Below are 18,539 nucleotides of genomic sequence, written 5' to 3'. Positions count from 1 at the left end.
TCATCCCCTTCTTTAACAGCTTGAACAGGAAAAGCATCACAACTCAACTTGTAGGAACATGGAAATGGTGTGAAATACTTACTGTTCCTTGTCACTGGGGCACGCCAAGCCAGGGGAGAGAGAGAGAAAATGAGACAGGTTAGCTAAGCATTCTCAGGGCCCTGAGGCGGCAGTTAAGAGTGTGTACTTTAAAGGGGACCAGAGTTCAGTTCCCAACATCCCTGTCAGCCTGCTCCCAGCAGCCTAGAGCTCCAGCTCCAGGAGAAGTGCTGCCCTCTTCTGGCCACAGTGGGTACTCCACTCACACATGCACACACACACATACACACACACACACACACACACAGAGAGAGAGAGAGAGAGAGACAGAGACAGAGTCAGAGAGAAACAGAGACAGAGAGTGACAGAGAGAGAGGCATACACACATAATTAAAAATAAATCTTTTTTTCTAAAAAAATCCTTCAGTCAGTCACACACACACACACACACACATATACACACACACTTCAGATACAATGTCATAGTTTGAATTCTATGGCCTACTTTCAGTTTTCTTCTCCTCCTCTCCTTCCTCCTCCTCTTCTCCTTCCTCCTCCTCTTTCTCCTCCTCCTCCTTCCCTCCTCCCTCCTCCCTCCTCCCTCCTCCCTCCTCCTCCCCCTCCCTCCCTCCTCCCTCTCCCTCTCCCTCCCCCTCTCCCTCTCCCTCTCTCTCCCCTCTGTGTTCATTACATTTCATTCATTTGCTTTGAGGCAAGGTCTCAAATGTACCTCAGAGGGCCTTAACTTCACAGCAATCCCCCTGCCTCAGCTTCCCAGGTGCTGGGATTACAGAGGTGTTCCTCTATACATTGGACTGATCTAATGTCACATCTAAACCACGGCCACCTCCGGGTAGAGCTACAAAATGGCATCTGTAAGTTGAGAGCAAGCAGGGCAATTCAGTAACAAACCCACACTGAGCAGCCCTCCTCCCCACCCCCCCTTCCCTGTTTCCTAGCTTGAGATAAAGGTTCGTGTGAATACACACACACAGTCAAGGACACCTTGAACCCCTAATCTTTCTGCCTCTACCTACTCAATGCTAGGGCCACAGGTGTGCACCCACCATGTTTATTCAGCTCTGAGAATTGAACCCAGGGCTTGGAGTACGCTGGGCAAGCACTCTAACAACTGAGCCTGACCCATTTATATATTTAAATAATGTTTTTATGTAACACTAAGGGAAGTCATTCAATGGAAGTCTGATTTTCCTCAACTTGGGCTGTGTGCACACAGAAGTATATATTTCAAACAGTGGGGGGAGTAATCCTGTTCACAATTCCTGAACAGCAGACTATGTCCTGCCCTGTGTAGAGGTGAAAGTGTGTCTATTTGAGAAAGGAGACTCACATTTTGCAACCACGGGCAGGTGGCAACCTGTCTTGTGTACCCCACTTTCCACTTTGCATCCCCGGCACTGTCTGCTGGCACCAGCATCTCGACTGTGCTCCAGCTCAGGCAGGAACAGGTGCATGCATTCTTTCCCACAATACACTGGGGCCTGCAGACAGGATTAGTAGGCCCCAGGATACTGAACCAGAAGGGTTTCTGAACATTGCAAAAAGCAGGCATTCTCGTTGACTAGGCAACAGGTGATGGAGATTCAATTCTTCCTCCCCCAGAGGAAGGCATGAGCATGGCTGGTGCTCCTCCTGTGTCCAGCCGTGATGCCAGGCTCAACAGTGTATGCAATGGCTACGATTCCGTCATTATTTAATAATGGCGGCGGGGGCGGGGGGCGGAATAGAACAGTTGGGTGTGTTCAGAGCACCAAGATGCATCATGGGAGTCCAGGGGTGGTTAACAAAGCCACATCCAGACCGCTAGAATAATTCTGCTCTAACTGCCAGGCAAATTGTTTGGCTGCCTATCGACAGAAGTAAATTCTGATGGAAGGGATTTTAATTAACTGGTGCTCGTTAAATAAAATAAATATTTTACCCTGTCGCCCCCTAGGCAACTATTTATCTCACAGAGACACACTTTTTGGTGAGTGGAATATTATCTATAAAGTAAGCTATTCCAAGATGACATTGGGGGCAGTGCTTGAGAAGGTATCCAGCTGAGAGGATCACCCAGAGTTCTGCGGTGAGCATGAGAGACTACAACTCAGGGGACAGGGGAACAGGTAGAGGACCTTACATTACTTTGTTATTATTTTAATTTTATATGTATAGGTGTTTTGTCTGCATGTATGTAGGTGCACCATATGCATGCCTGGGCATGGGGTGGCCAGAAGAGGCCACTTTGGCTCGCCTGGAAGTAGAGTGACAGATGGGTGACAGTTGCCACGTAGGTGCTGAGAGCATAACTGAGGTCCCAGATGGAGGAATTTCGTTGTGGAGCATATGGGCAAGTCAAAAACTCTTCCCAGTATTTAACCAACTCCTAAACAAATCAATTAAAGCCATTTAAAAAAAATATGAGGTCTCATGTCGTCTACCTGGCTCCAGACTCCACCGGTAGCTGAGGATGAGCTGAATTTATCATCCTCCTGCTTCCACCTCCCAAGGGCTGGGATTATAGCCTTTTGGGCAACTGCACAAGGGCCTCACGCGTGGTGGGCTGCATCTGAGCCATGCCTTCCACTGCAGCTCAGGGATTGTTAGAAAGAACGGAATTTTTCTTCGACTAATTCATCTCAAAACCAACAAAACAGATTTCAACACAACATAAAATGTTTTCCCTCCTGAAGAGTTTGTTATGAAAAAGAAAACCTAAATCGCAGGCTGGGGGAAATTATAAAATTCTGTAACAAAGGAATGTAACCTGAATAGAAAGTTTAATGGAAAGAAGTGGCCTGCTATTAAACACACACACACACACACACACACACACACACACACACACACACACACACAAAGGTGGGGGGTGGAGAGATCTGTGGTTGGAGCACCAGGAGAGCAGGGGACCAGGGTTCAGTTCCCAGAACTAACATGGAGACTCATAAACATCTAACTCCAGATCCAGGGTGCTTTTTTTTTCTTTTTTTCAGAGCTGGGGACCGAACCCAGGGCCCTGCGCTTGCTAGGCAAGCGCTCTACCACTGAGCCAAATTCCCAACCCCCAGGGTGCTTTTCCGGCCTCTTCTGGCCTCTATCGGTACTGCATCCATGTGTATGTAGCCACCACACACCCACACAGACACACACAGTTCAACCAGGGCTACAGAGTGAGACCTTGTCTAAGAATAATATTAATTACAAATATTTATGTTTATTGTTATTATGAGTGATGCCACCGCAGAGGACACAGTGAACAGCAGACGTGAATGGTCAAGGCCTTCAGACAGCCGTGAGTAACAAATGCTTAGCAATACTGTCAGTCACTGTACCTAACTAGAATGCCGAAATGAACCACACTCAGAGCTGGGGAAATGCTGAGACATTCCTCTATAAAGTGTTCACAGTGCCCAGGGATAAGTCAATGGCAACGAGTAGCAACCTGTCATAATGCCATTTAAATATGATTGATTTTTTAAGTACTCATCATCATATGTGTAATAAAGTGCGATTGTAAATTCACATCAATTAATTTTTGGCTATGGTCATGGTCAATGACGGGCTTGCAAAGGCCCTGAAATTGTACGTAGGTTATAAAGTGCCAAGGGAGATCAGCAAACCCCCAAGTCAGAAGTGATGACTTGTGAGTAAAATGAGGTCAGAGACACGAAACAGAGAGTCAACGCTCATCAAAGACCTAGGCCACATTTATAACACACCTATAACATCAGCACTTAAGGAGCTGAGGCAGGAGGATTGGGAGTTTAAGGCCAGCCTGAGCTAGGTATGGAGATCCTGTCTCAAAACCAAAACAGGTAGACAAAAAGAGCCGGAGACTTAAAGGACCAGGAAAATGCTAAAAATAATGGAAGGAAATAATCAGAAGCGAAATAACTTAAAATCCTAAAAATATAACAGAGTAGTTTAAAGAAAAAGTAGTGTGCCTTAAAATATCTCAAGCTGGGGACCTTAGGGAGGGTGAGACAGACAGCTAGGCATACTTAGACTGTTTCATCTAATTATCTGGTTTTGCTAGACTCCCCTTCAGTTTGCAACATTGTTTCTTTTAATTGTCTGGTTTTGCAACAATCTAGAGTAGGTAATCCTGGCAGTGTTTTAGTTCTCTATTTTTCCTGCAGCCCATACCCAGGTGTAACAGTTTCTTTTGAAAATGGTCTCTCTCAACAGCCCACTTCTGCTACACTATAAGGGAGATGAGAACGGCATTGTTTCAAAAAGAATAAAACGTGATTTATTCTTCTAATTACCTTTTGCTTTCCTGGAAAATGTAATATCTCCTACATCCTCTAGTAAAAGACAATTTCTTCTTTAATAGAAGTGGGTAAGTTATTAGTAAATCAAGTCCTTTTAAAAAAAAAATACAGCAATGGGGCACAACGGGGAAAATTTGATGGTGTGATCATCTGACCAAGAACAGTCTTCTGCTCAATGAGAAGTGACCTTATTAAAAATCTTTTCTGACTTATTTTTTAGAACTCTTTTCCTGGGGAATGGGGTTGTAGATATTTTTGAGATTGTATTTTAATTACATTTTGCCCTTACCTTTCCCCCCTCCAAACTCCCCCACTTTCCTTTAAATTCATGACCTCTTTTCTCATCAATTTTTATTGCTTGCACACACACATGTATACACACATATGCATGCACACACATACATGCATGCACACACATGCACACACATGCACACACACACACACACAGAGCATGAACATAACCTGTTCAGTCCATATAACATTATATGTATATTCCCAGTGATGATCTTTAATGCTGGAAAGCAAACTGGTGCGCTCTTCCCCAGAGAGGACCACCTCTCCCACTCCTGAGTATCCTCAGTTGCCTGCAGTTCTTTGTGTAGACTTGAGGCCTCATGGGCTTTTCCATGTCTAGCTTAGCATGTTCAGAAAATTACAACCTATGAAAATGAGACATTATGGAGCCCAGTGCCCATGGATACAACTACAAAACACTCCCACACCTCAGACTCAGGGAACATGGCAGAAGAGAGAACAGAAAGGCTGTAAGAGCCAAAGGAGAAGGCAGTTTTCTGTGAGACAGTGTCTCCTTGTCATGTCAACAAGCTACACCCATAAGGTCTCGCCAACATGGCGTAAACAGGAGCTGAACACAGGTGACATAAATGAACATGCCAAGCTGGATGGAGGGAAAAACCCACTCGATGAGAGGGAAACCATGCCTGGTACTGGAAACCTAATTACTCAGTGCTAGTGAAATTACCATTATTGAGGAGAATCTACAACCACTAATTTGCTTAGCCTGCAGACTCCCTAGCACCAATCTATAAACATTAGTCCTTCTGCCCACAGGTAAATGTAGTCTTCACCTCTCATGAAGGAAATTTCTCTTTGTGGTAGATGGAGATCATTATAAAAAACAAAACAAAACCCTTCTGCATTCTTTGGGCCAGCAGTGGCCATCAGCAAACAGCTCCCTGCCCTCCACCCCTGTGACACATACTTCTGTGTCATTGAAATAATCATGTCCCCAACCAGGAACTTCAACCTTATGGTGTCTTTAAAATTCTGTCCAACAGAGCCACCACACTGAGGCATAGAGGAGAGGCTGTTTCTAACCAGTGCCCATGGGGCTGGGTGGGTAACATAGACAGTCATGTTAGGTTCCCTATTAGAGACAAACTAGGGAATGTTGGGGAGTATGGAAAATTGTGACGCTCATACCATAAAACCCACCATGGGGCTGGGAAGCCGGGGAGCTGGCCCTGCAGATTAACCACCTCCCACACAAGTGTGAGGCCTACAGTTCAGACCCAGAAAGCCAGGCCTAGGAGATACCTGGAATCTCAGCACTTGGGAGCCACAGATGGGCTACCCAAACAAGCTACCTAGACAAACTAGCAAGAACTAGTGAGCATTGAGTTCAGCAAAAGACCCTGCCTCAGTCAGAGTTGGGAATGATCAAGGAAGATACCCAATGTCAATATCCAATGTCAACTTGGAGCCTCACGTACATGCATATATATATGTGTAGCCACATATGTATGCATACCCATGCATGCAACACACACACACACACACACACACACACACACACACACACACACCTAGCCCAAGGAAGGGAACCCACCCATGGCTCTTCTTTCAAGGGTAGACACTCAGAATTGGCCAGCTCAAAAGAGCCACTCCTAGGGCCACTCCGGACTTACTTTGACTGCAGTGGGCCATCACCAGGGTACATCCATCGGTTCACCACAGTGTCAGTCATGGTGGAAGGCTGGCACACCTGGAAAACAGCACCATGAGATGTTACCCAATCATCTGCCTGCTCTTATCTCATGAACGTACACTCTAGGCCATACATGTGGAAACACAGAAGAGGAAGGGAGCTTGACCCAGCATCTCCACTGTCCATGTGGGGAACCTTGCATGCCTAAGGGGATCACAGTCACCTAGTGGCGAGAGATGGAGCAGTGTGCTTCCTGTTCATTGCTGATACGTGGATACGTGTCCCCATAGCAGTACTGTCGGAGGGAGTATTGTGGACTTTAAGGAGATGGTGTGGTCGTTGAGGACTCGTCCTTGAAGGCAAATGAGGGACCTTGGTTCTGTGATCTCTGTTTCCTGGCTGTGGTTTGCTCTGGCATTAGGATGTGACAGCCATGCCAAAAGGCACAGGGATGGGGATACCCAGTCTTTTACATGTGTCTCCAGACTCATGAACACAAATTGACCTTTCTTCATGCATAGCCAGTGATGTGGCCTTTTGTTGCGTGACTCAAGCCTCTCTGTAGCAGCTCTGCCTGGGATCGATTTACCCTCCGCACATCATCGGGATGTTGGAAAACACACAGCACAGCTTGCCGAAGATCTCCACAATCAAAAGCAGGGATGTCACAGGGCATCTCCAGGGAACAGTGAAAACTCCCTTCATTCACAGGAATCTGATATTCATAGCAACAGAGAGTGGAAGTGACCCCAAGTTCACCACCCCACGGGCAGCCACCTGCCCTCTGTAATGGCCTGATATGCTTACTCATCCTGGGTGGCCCTTGAGGGCACTGTGCTAAAAGGAAGCCACCCTTCAACTCTCTGTCTCTGCCAGTCTCTGCCCGAACGCCACCTCTTCCAAGAGGACAGCTCCACTGGCCACACGAAGCCCCTCCCCTAGACCCCATTCTCCAGTTTAGCATGGCTCATGGTTTGTGTGATTTGTCTTCTTGCTGCCTGCATCTGTACCTAGTCAGTAAGAGCCGTGAGTTGCAGGCTCCAGGATGGATTAGTTCAAATGCAGCTCCTCGGCACCCAAGGGGCCAGCTTTATGGACCTGTGAGGTAAGCATCTGACTGAACTGTGCATGGAAGGATCCCATGCACCCACACACACACACACGAACATCTGCAGGTGACACAAACCCCCATACACTCAGACCTCTGCGCTCACTTTCTTGGAATTGTTCATAAGCTTTGAATGTGGGGATCCAGAAATTCTGACTTTGCAATCGGCCTTGCATATGGTATACAGTTGGTGCCCAATAAGTGTTCATATAAGTCACAGAGGTTGGTGAGTACGCACATGGGTGAAACATTAGAGCCAGCCTACTGTCGTAGCCGTAGGGACTATTGCTACTCTACATAGTCTGGCTGCCGCTGTCCAAATCCCTGACCATCCCACTGTGGGACCCCACCCCTTTGTGTCCCTACATCTCCCAGTCAGCATCCACTGCGAGGGACCAGTGAGGTCCCACATCCTACTATCTTCTTGGTCTTCTGTTGCTTGAAGATAAGTAGAAAAAAATAGTTCAAAGCTCCTTTAAGTTAAGAGCCACAGAGCAGTGTCCGAAGTGACTCAGTGGAGCTGACCTAGGTGGGCAGGGGCATCCCATGGTACTTTAGAGAGCTTTGGGCATCTGTGTCACCTACAGCTATTCAAGTGGAGTTCAAAATTATAGCCAACTTCTGTGCCCCACCGCCCTGCATTAAATCAGAGAGTCCATGGGGATCCTGCACCTGACATCGTGGATGGAATCCAGACCCATCCAGAATCCATCTCAGTCCTTGTTGACCTTCCTTTCCTGACCCCTTCCAGGTTATTCCTGCCCGTTCAGGCTCCTGCACAGACCTGCTCAGACTCCTGGCCGGTAGAGGACGGGACCTAACTAGGGACTCAAACCGAAGAGGAAAAAAGCACATGAATAAGAGACATCCAAGCATACGCTGCTTGGTCCGTATTTTTTTTTTTTTTAAGTAAAATTAAGTCAGAAGTGAGGAGGCATTCAGACTGGGAATAGCTCACAACAGCCTGGAAGAAGGAGAAAAGAAATACCACAGACAAACGAGCCAATGCATGTAGAGCTGGAGATGGCTCAGGCAGCAATGTGCTTGCCTCAGAAGCACAAGGGTCTATGTCTGACCCACAGGACCCATGTCACAAAGCTGCTGGGAGCCCAGACCCCAGCTCTGAGGAGACCGAGATGGGGGGGGGTGCAGTCCTTGAACTCACTGGCCAAGTGGTCTAGCTGACTTGGAGATCCCAGTGAGAGACCCTGTCTCTAAAACAAGGTGTGTGGCTCCCAGGGTTGTTCTCTGGCCTATACACATTCCTCTCCCCCCTCCCCCTCCCCCATCTCCCCCTCTAATTCTCCTCCTCACAGAGCATCCACCATCACTAAGACTCCCTCTTCTTCCCCTTCCCCCTCCCCCTCCCCTTCCTCCCGCTCCTCCTCAAAACAGAGCAACCGCCCACCATCACTAAGAGTCTAACACTGGTCTAGATGCAGCATTAAAACACGAACGTGGGACAGAAATTTGGGTCCACCCAGAGCCTGGCTTCAGGTGGGGAAGGCCAAAACCATGCAGGCCAAGAGCGAAGTGTGCCAGGTGCTGATACCCTTGTAAGGGTGGAGGGCTGGGGTGGGGGGAATAAGGTTGGATATTTGGTTTTACATAGGTGTCAGGAGGATCTCGCTAAGCTATAACGTTTGACCTGGACATATGGCAAAGGAACTGCAAAGGCCCTGGGGCAGGCAAGCACCTGGTGAGTTAGAGAAACAGGAGGGACGCTAGAGAGGAGTGAGTCCATGGGGATCAGAGAAGCAGAGTCCATGCACAGATGAGTCTGGCCTCTTCCCCTCTGAGTCTGATTGGCTATGACATTTCCTGTGCCCTGTAGGATGTAGCATGCCTGGCCAATCAGGTGCTTGAAGATGCAAAGGCTCTAGAGCTGGCTTCTTGCTGTATATAAGGAGCCCAGGCTAGCCCACTGGAAACATCACCCAGCCAAGTGAACCCAGTCTGGCCTAGATAAGAACTGCCCAGCTGAACACAGCCTGATAGCTGACCTAGAGACTCAAAAGACAACCACGGATCGTCTGAGCCTGCTGCTGGGGGCAGTGGGAGAAGGGGGCAGGGGTGGGGGTGTTACACATCTCAGATCCAACTCTCACAGCCAAACCCTGGATCCTAGTCTCTGAGCGATTCTGACAAGCTATGCCACTCTGAAATGAGTGCATGGAACTCCCACTCTGGGGCACTCACCTTACAGACTGCTAAGGGACTGTCTGTAAAGTGCTGGTTAGGGTCCTCAGCCAGGGAACGTGTGCATGGGAGAGGTGAGAAAATGTAAAGTGCCGTGGGTCTCCATGAAGGTGCAATAGATACCTGGTGTGTGTGTGTGTGTGTGTGTGTGTGTGTGTGTCTGTGTCTGTGTGTGTGTGTCTGTCTGTGTGTGTCTGTGTGTGTGTGTGTGTGTGTGTGTAGGCTTGCGAGCGCACTTGCATGTGCATGTTTGGTGTGTGTCTGCCTCTGAGTGTCTATGTGTGTGAATGTGTCTATGTGTGTGTCTGTGTGTGTGTTTATGTGTGCACTCATAAGTGTATGCATGTGTTTATATAAAGCAGAGGTAAACCTTAGGTATCGTTTCTCAGGAGCTACCTACTGGTCTTTCTTTAGCACGGAACTTGCCAATTCAGCTAGGCTGGCTGGTTAGGATCTTCCCGCCACCCTCTCTCCGCTGCTCTGGGTAAGGCCTATCTCTTTACTTGAGCTCCAGAGATTAAACTCGGGCCCTAATGCTTGTATGGCAAACACTTTTCCTAACGGAACCTTCTTTTCAGCCAGTATACATCTCTTATTTAGTATTTTGTGGGGGAAGAGCACCCCAGTTTTCCTTCCAGACGGCTCCTTTCTCAGTATCCGCCAGAAAGGCCCAGATGGGGTTCATCTAGTTCTGTCCTTAGAGGCGGGCCTACAGCCCACTTCTGTTCAGTCAGCAGTTGGTTCCAGTCCCTGGTCTTCTGTGATTGGCTCTGGATCAGCACGTGACCTGAGCTGGGCCAATGGAAGCTCTGCTGGAATTCTATAGGTGGTGATTTTCTTTCTGTCTCAGATACTGAGCTGGTAGGACAGCTTCAACCTCACATGGAAAGCCTGCTGCGCGGGGTTGGAGGAACAGTCCAAGGGGACGGTGAACAGGTAAGGTAGGAGGTGCTGGATCTAACCATGCCTGAACCAGTATTTGCCATTTTGGTGTATCATAAGCCAATGACGTCAAATTCAAACTGAACGTTTGCTACTGCCACACTGCCACACACTAGTCCTCACCCAGATCATATTAAGTCCTCTGCCTGCCCACTACTCTCTGCCATCAGATTCATCCTCCCGAAAGCCTTCAGGGACCCTGCACTGGCAATTAAAATTCAGCGACAATAAACAACACTAATTAAAAGCAGAACTAAGCACTTAATAAGACAAATGAGGTGGTGGTATTAAAAGTTGGGATGAACAAGCTGGCATTAATTAAAACCAAAGGCAAATGTCTTCCCCCTTTTAAAACCTCTGTGTGTGTGTGTGTGTGTGTGTATGTGTGTGTGTGTGTGTGTGTTTCTAGAAAAGCTTTGAATCGTGCTGACATTCTAAATAATGTGAGCAGAGCAGTCATGCTAGGAAATGAGGGTAAGTGGGGGGGGAGGGTCTCCCCATGAAAATGATCACTTGATCTTGAAGTAGGAAAATGGGACATGCACCGCATAAAGGAGGAAGGGAAGGGATAATGGGGGGACTAAGGCTTGGGGTCGTAGCGGGTTGGGATGTAGGGCAATGGGAGGTTTGGTGAATATGGATCCTGGGGTGGGAAGAAGACAGGGTTGAAGGCTGTTCTGTCATTTCAGAGTGAGGTCCCCTTGTGCACACTCCTTATCTCCTGTACCTCTGTTTCCTCACGTGAAGGCTAGGAACAAAAGTAGGAGCCATCTTGACATGGAACCAAGAAAGTTAAGGAAGATGATATACACCAGATCAAGACTGGATGGGCTGGGGAGCTGAACTGCTGGCACAGAGGTTAAGAGCACTGACAGCTCTTCCAGAGGTCCTGAGTTCAACTCCCAGCAACCACATGGTGGCTCACAACCATCCGTAATGGGATCCGACACCCTCTTCTGGTGTGTCTAAAGAGAGCAAGTGTACTCATATACATAAAATAAATAAATAAATCTAAAAAAACATTAAAAAAAGAAATGTATGTATATATCAGGCATCCAACTGAGCCAGAGGATGACCCTGTTGTATCTCATGAACGCCGTCCATCTTATTTTTTTTTCCTGCATGTGTATGTGGTGTGCAGCTGTATTTATGTGTGTTTGCATGGGGTGGAGGGCACGTATGTGTGAGTGGGTGTGCACTCGTGCCTATGGAGGCCCAAAGTTGACGTCAGATATCTTGCCTTGATCACCTGCCACTTTAATTGTTGGGGCGTGGTCTCTTATCGAACCCAGAGCTCGCTGATTCTGGACAGTCTTATTAGCCGGCTTGCTCTTGGGGACACAGGCAGCCACATGTGTGCCCACTGGGGACGTGATAGCTGGTCCTCACACTTGCACAGTGAGCTTTTCACTTACTGAGTCCTCTCCCTGGCCCTGCTTTATATTTTTTAAGACAATATGTCTCACTGGCCTTGAGCTCTGCAAGTAGGTAAGATGCTGTGCATGCCAAGGATCTGCTTGGTTCCTCCTCCCTGGTGTTAAGGACCAGCATGTGCCACCTTCCCCTGCTTTCACATTCATTTAGTAGATTGGGAAACCGAAGCCCAGACTGGCAAAGTCACTTGTCCCAAGACACACAGCCAGCCCCAAACAAACAGGCTGGGTATCCAAAACAAGACCACACTCCCATGTGCATGGCTCACTGACGGCAAAGCAGAGGTTCCTAGGCAGAAACAAAGACAGTCTTCTCTGTCCCCTCCTAGACCATGCTGTCCCTCGGGGCCCCGAGTCCACACGCCTGAAAACAGCAGGTACGAGAAACACCACCAAACCTTCAGCTGCCCTGACAGTTCAGCCGACTTCCAAGTTACTTAGTCAGGCAGGATTTACCCTCCCCCTGTGGCAAACATTGGGCTTGGTTGCTGCATTATCTCATGTTTCACCAATGTCCACCCAAACAGAAAAACGTGATTAGATTGGGTCTGTGTATCAGAACAAGTCATTTAGCTTAATGGCCTCTGTCCTTCTCTAAAAGGAACGGGCCAGGGCTGGCTAACCTGAAGCCCTGGCAACAGTGCATTACCAGAGACCACAAGCCCTCTGTCCTTCTCTGCCTGGGCATGGGATGCTGAGTGGAGAGAGGCGTCCATTGCCTCATACCGACCAGCAGTCCTGGTCTCCTCCCAGAAGGAGAATTTTGGTCAGCATCAGATCTCGTCCTCTATCAATGAGCTATGTCACCCTAAAGCATTATTTTCTATCGGAGAAAACAAGAAACATATTCGGTTCAGCTATTAATTTGCTGTCTTTAGAATGCAGAAGTAGTGCACAGCAGCAGCATGGGGATTGGACCTTTCAGAAGTGCAGCTTGTCGGGCACGCTATCTTTTGTCTACCAGACTGTCTTCACCCACACTGCTGGGGGCTCAGAGGCCGCCGTGGTGGCTGCACCCACTGTACCCTTGACTTCGGTCTCTGGTTGAGTTCCAACAGGAGACACTGGCAGAGACCAGGAAGAGGAAGAACCAGAGGAGAGAATGCAGGAGGGAGAGGCTGGGGTGTCCCTGGGTCTCCCTGCTGGCCACCATGGCTTGGCACCATAAAGGAAGGATATGGACAGCCAGGTTCTAAACCCAAACGACACCATCCATTACAACAAGCTTTGGCACAATGATGGCGGACAGTAAGGGAGTGATGGAGACAGTAGGGGCTTGGAGAAGGGATGAGCTCCCAGTCACGGGGGGCAATCAAGCACAAGATGCAAAGCCTGTTGTTGGGTGGTGATCAGGGTGAAGTGCTTTTTTTTTTTTTTTCTTTTTTTCGGAGCTGGGGACCGAGCCCAGGGCCTTGCGCTTGCTAGGCAAACGCTCTACCACTGAGCTAAATCCCCAACCCCTGGTGAAGTGCTTTTTTGAGACATCCTCTCAGGCGTGTGGAAAAGAATGGCTGGGGTTTGCAGGTGTCTGTATGCTGTGCATGGACTTGTTCTGATTCTCCTATCCCTTGGCAGAGTCAGTTCCTAAATGAAAGACAGAAGAGGAAACCCCAGCCTAAGAAATTCTTAAGATTCCCTCATCCCCACAAAGAGGCCATCAGCTCCCAGGGTTCTTCTTCTCCTGCACATTTGACCATGACAAACACCTGGGGGTGGGACACGGCCAAGTCCCAGAGTCACACCTATATCATCACCATGGCCACACCTGTCCACACTCCAGGCACACATCCTGGTAAACACACCCCATGCCGGTCACACATCCACTAATGTCCCACAGACATATTCTAGTCCTCTCTGGATCCCCTGTAGCATCTAACTCAGAAGTCCTGGCCCCGGGAGGCCCAATTCCCACCTCACATGATCTCGGTCAGGGCCACTGGGTATGTATGGATTCTAATAGGTCCAAGCTATTCAGAGCTTTTCTGTGCCCCACAAGTAACAGATCACAAAGACCTGTCCCATCACCCAGGCCCTCCTGGTGCCTAGGGTAGGTGAGTGGGTGGGTGGGTAGTTGGGTGAGTGGGTAGTTGGGTGGGTGGGTAGTTGGGTGGGTGGGTAGTTGGGTGGGTGGGTGCAGGTAACAGACAAATGAAAACTCCTAAGTTGTAGATAAACAGCTCATGAGCAATGGGCTCTCCCTCTCTTCTCTTGACCCCAGTGGTTGCCATGGAAACATCTGCTGTTAGGGCTGGAGAAATGGCTCAGCAGTTAGGAACCCAGGCTGCTCTTACTATGGACCTGAGTTTGGTTCCAAGCACCCACAATGGGTAGCCCACAACTGTCTGTAACTCTTGCTCAGGGTATCTGACACCCTCTTCTGGCCTTTGCAGGCATCTGCATGTACATGTGCACAGACCCATCCAGATACACACACACACACACACACACACACACACACACACACACATGCACACACGCACACACTCACACTCTCAAACTTACTCAGACACTCACACATACACTGTCTCACACCCATCTACAGGCATGTACACACACACACACACACACTCTCACAAGATCTCAGAGAGACACTCTCACACACACGTGCTCATACACCTCGATCACACCTGCTCACACACCTTACTCGTGCACACAAATCTTTAGAAGTGAATCAGCTTTTTCCCAAGATTGAATCAGAGCCTAAGCAATAGGGCTGGGCTGAGCCTATGTGACCCCAATTCCCCTGAGCAGTCTCTTCCTTCAGTACCTTCTCTTTCAATGAACCCAAGAAATAGAGGACACCTGCCCACCAAAACAAAATGGAAGGGAGAGAGTGGAGGAAAGGAGGAAGGGAAGGGAAGGGAAGGAAGGAAGGGAAGGAAGGGAAGGAAGGAGGGGAGGGAGGGGGGGAGGAAGGAAGGGAAGGAAGGGAAGGGAAGGGGAAGAGTTTTATGCACAGGAGACCTGACAACAGCACTCCCTAATTTAACCCCACACCTCTGGATATTTTTTTCTTAAACCCATTTGCACGTTACTTCCTTTGCAAAACTCACCTCAAATAACACAATGGGAATTATCTCTTTTCTGCTGGGAGTGACTCCGGGACCAGAGTCAATAGTATATATACTTTCCATGAGAATAGTCCTGCGTGGTGCTACAGGCCTTTGGTTCTAGCACTCCGTCAGTTCAAGGCCAGCCTGATCTACATACCAAGTACTAATCAAAGAAGGCTACACCTAGACAAAACAAACAACAAACTAAGCAGCCCCCAGTGCCTGTTAGGAACGGGCTTGAGGCCTGGGATTGGATTCAGCACCGCGGACAGCTGCAAGGAGACGGGGGGGGTTTAGAGATAAAGGATTTGGTGAGTGAGGAGTTTAAGGCAGGGGGATGGGAGAGAGGGGGTGGGAAAGGAGAAGGGAGGATGGGAAGAGGAAGGGAGAGACAGATAGAGATAGAGATAGAGAGAGATTGAGATTGATTCATCCAATGCACACATTCCTATCTGGCCTCACATGACTCTGCATCCCACTTTCTTGTCCCCACCCTCAATCTGCAGAAAAGTGTCAGGTTCAAGGTCTGACTAATACCGCGCGGTTCTTTCATTTCTGTGCTTTATACTGGTGGTCCTGCTGTTTGCAAATTGGCTCCTTATGAAAAGGGACGCCCAGAAAATAAGGTGTTAGATAAACCTTGTCCAGGCCCAAGGTCAGCGCCATAGGCCATGAGTTCAAATTAATAATGCATATCAAGTGAGATACATGAAGCAAGATTGTGAGGGGCCAGAGAGATGGCTCAGCAGTTAAAAGCACTGGCTGCACTTGCAAAAGATCTGACTGCAGATCCCAGCACCCGCGTGGTGACACCCAACAGTGTGTACGTCCAGTTCTAGGTCTAACCCTCTTCCGGCCCTCCTCAGGCACTGTGTCCACGTGGTACCCATACATGCACGCGGGCGAACACTCACGTACATGAAATAAAAATAAACACATCGTTAAAAAAAATACATGTCTAAAATATATAATGCATTCTATACACAATAAAATGCCTATGATCTATTTATAAACCTTGATGTGCCCATAAACGGTACTTAATGGCATGAAATTTAAACACGTGTGAACTATACTTAGACCACGGTCTGATGTGAACATTGTTGTCACTTGATAACATTTGTTTTTTAATCACGTCCTAAAACGTGTCGGGGAGGTGTGTGAAAGGGCGTGGCACTCAGAGAACAGCCTGTGGGAGTGGCTCTCTCCTTCCACCATGGTGGGGGTCCCTCTGATCAAACCGGGATTTATATGTGCAGACTCTCATCTCACAGGCTGATCTGCAACATATTAACTACAACAAGAAGGATCAGAGAGTGCTCTTCAGTCTCAGAGAGGGACAGACACCGATGGAGTCGGCCTTTTTTAGGTCTAATTTTCTGGGTGTGACAGAGACGATGTGGTCATAATTGTTGAAGTGAGGCTCTTTAAGAGTTGACGTGCTGGGGGCTGGAGAGGTGGCTCAGTGGTTAGAGCCCCGACTGCTCTTCCAGAGGTCCTGAGTTCAATTCCCAGCAACCACATGGCGGCTCACAACCATCTGTAAAGAGATCTGATGCCCTCTTCTGGTGTGTCTGAAGACAGCTACGGTGTACTTATAATATGTATTATAATAAATGAACAAAAATTAAAAAAAAAAAAAGAGTTGACGTGCTGGGGAATTAAGGGGAAGCCCTGGCCTGGGCTCTATTTCCTGGCCACCATTCCTATAGCAACGGTTCTCAACCTTCCTAACGCTGCGACCCTTTAACACAGCTCCTCATGTTGTGGTGAACCCTGACCATAAAATTATTTCTCTGATTTTTTTGGTTGGTTGGTTGGTTTGTTGGTTGGTTGGTTAGTTGGTTGGTTGGGGTTTTTTTTGAGACAGGGTTTCTCTGTGCAGCCCTGGCTACCTTGAACTCACTCTGTAGAGTGGGATGGCCTCGAGCTCAGAGATCCACCTCCCGGGATGAAAGGTGTGCGCTACCACTGCCTGGCTCACAAGATCATTTCATTGCTATTTCATAGCTGAGGTTTTCCTACTGTTATGAATCCTAATGTAAATACCTGGTACGTAGGATGTCTGATACGCAACCCCCTAAGGGTACGAAACCCACTGGTTGAGAGCCACTGTCTTACAGGAACCTGAAGGTGCAGGTTCACTTCATCTACATGGAGGTCAGAGGAGGGGCACTTGCTGAAGTGAACCTGTGGACTTGGAGATCCACCGGGGACACAAGAGTCATCTAGCACACAGCCTCCCTGGGGCCTGATCAGATAACGGCTGGGCTGGGCTGTGGGTGGGTCCCTAAATACATCTCCAGTTCCTGGTGTCTGCAGACAACGCTCAGAAGTGAAAAGGCTTGGAGAAAGCTGAGGGTCCATCAAAAGAAGCTTCGAGAGGTTCACCCCAAGCCAAGTTGCTGGCTCAGTTTCTAAGACAAACATGTCCTCGGGTGGGAAGGCATGGGGGGGGTGGTCCCCATCTTTCAGCACTGAGGACTGTGAAAACTGAATCTCTTTGGTGCTAACTCGATCTCTTCCTTAATAAAGCAGACCTCGGGAACCACTTGAGCCTGCGAGGCTATTTTGTGAGCTCTGCTCTGGTCTCCTGTGGCTGCACTGCCACAAGGAACAAGACGGGAAAATACAAGTGGCCCCAGTGAGTCTTAGTTCTTACTCATCTTGGGGGACACACCAAACTGTGGGATGTGGAATGGGAGGAAGCAGGAGGAGGCATGGCACCTCAAAACATGGGGAGGCCAAGGTAGGGGAGCAAGGACGGATGTTTCTCCTGGGTCACCTTTCCTATGCCTCTTGGAACATCCACAGTAGTTTCTCCTTTTGCAGGAACCCAAAGGGTGCAAACCAGGGGTTGGGGATTTAGCTCAGTGGTAGAGCGCTTGCCTAGCAAGCGCAAGGCCCTGGGTTCGGTCCCCAGCTCCGGGAAAAAGAAAGGGGTGCAAACCAGGTACTTATCTGACATAAAGTATTTACCACAAGATACTGCACTGGGGCCAGTCTCTTGCTCTCCCAGGACTTTGCGCAGGCCCTTGAGCCCCTCCATGCCTCATTTTTGTCTGAAAAGAAGGGAGGTTATATCTGAACTGCTTCACCAGGCTGAAGCTAGAATGGGTTGGAGAGGGCCTAGCAAATGGTGTGCCAGCCCACGAGAACCACTCGCTCCCTGCCAGCTCTCCTAAGAATAGCAATCGCTCTAGCATGGAGTCTCAGTGCCGAGCCCAGCCTAGCAGGATCTCCTTCTCCTGGTGTCACCATTTCATGGTGGCCTTTCCCCTCCTGGGATGGTCATCAGCACACTTGGGTACCCAGAAGGTTCTTCTGAGAACACCTTTGTGGTTCTAGACCCGCAAAAGGATCTGAATAGGCACCTTTGGCGGGTATCACGAAATAACCAGGAATACCCCAAAGCTACTGTCCACCCCAAGAGAGCTTCATTCACTTCCTATTTGCTACCTGGACACCCCAGACAGAGCCCACAATGGCATTTGTCATAATGTTCCTAATTGCCTGATTCGGGGTTCATTTTATGGATCCCCA

The 18,539-nt window shown here is 48.6% G+C and overlaps 1 protein-coding gene across 1 annotated transcript in view; it reads right to left on the bottom strand.

Annotated features, from left to right (window-relative positions):
• Positions 1 to 18,539, bottom strand: part of Rph3a (rabphilin 3A) — a 74,314-nt gene that overhangs the window by 42,389 nt on the left and 13,386 nt on the right. Inside the window, exons 3-4 of the mRNA XM_032886897.1 lie at positions 6,245 to 6,321; positions 83 to 94 (exon numbers count right to left, since the gene is read on the bottom strand). Of these exons, the coding sequence (XP_032742788.1) occupies positions 83 to 94; positions 6,245 to 6,303 (71 nt within the window). The 5' untranslated portion in view covers positions 6,304 to 6,321. The remainder of the gene's footprint in view (positions 1 to 82; positions 95 to 6,244; positions 6,322 to 18,539) is intronic.

This window comes from Rattus rattus, chromosome 16 (assembly GCF_011064425.1).
Source record: "Rattus rattus isolate New Zealand chromosome 16, Rrattus_CSIRO_v1, whole genome shotgun sequence".
Classification (NCBI taxonomy): Eukaryota; Metazoa; Chordata; class Mammalia; order Rodentia; family Muridae; genus Rattus; species Rattus rattus.
This window is presented reverse-complemented; position numbering and strand designations above follow the sequence as displayed.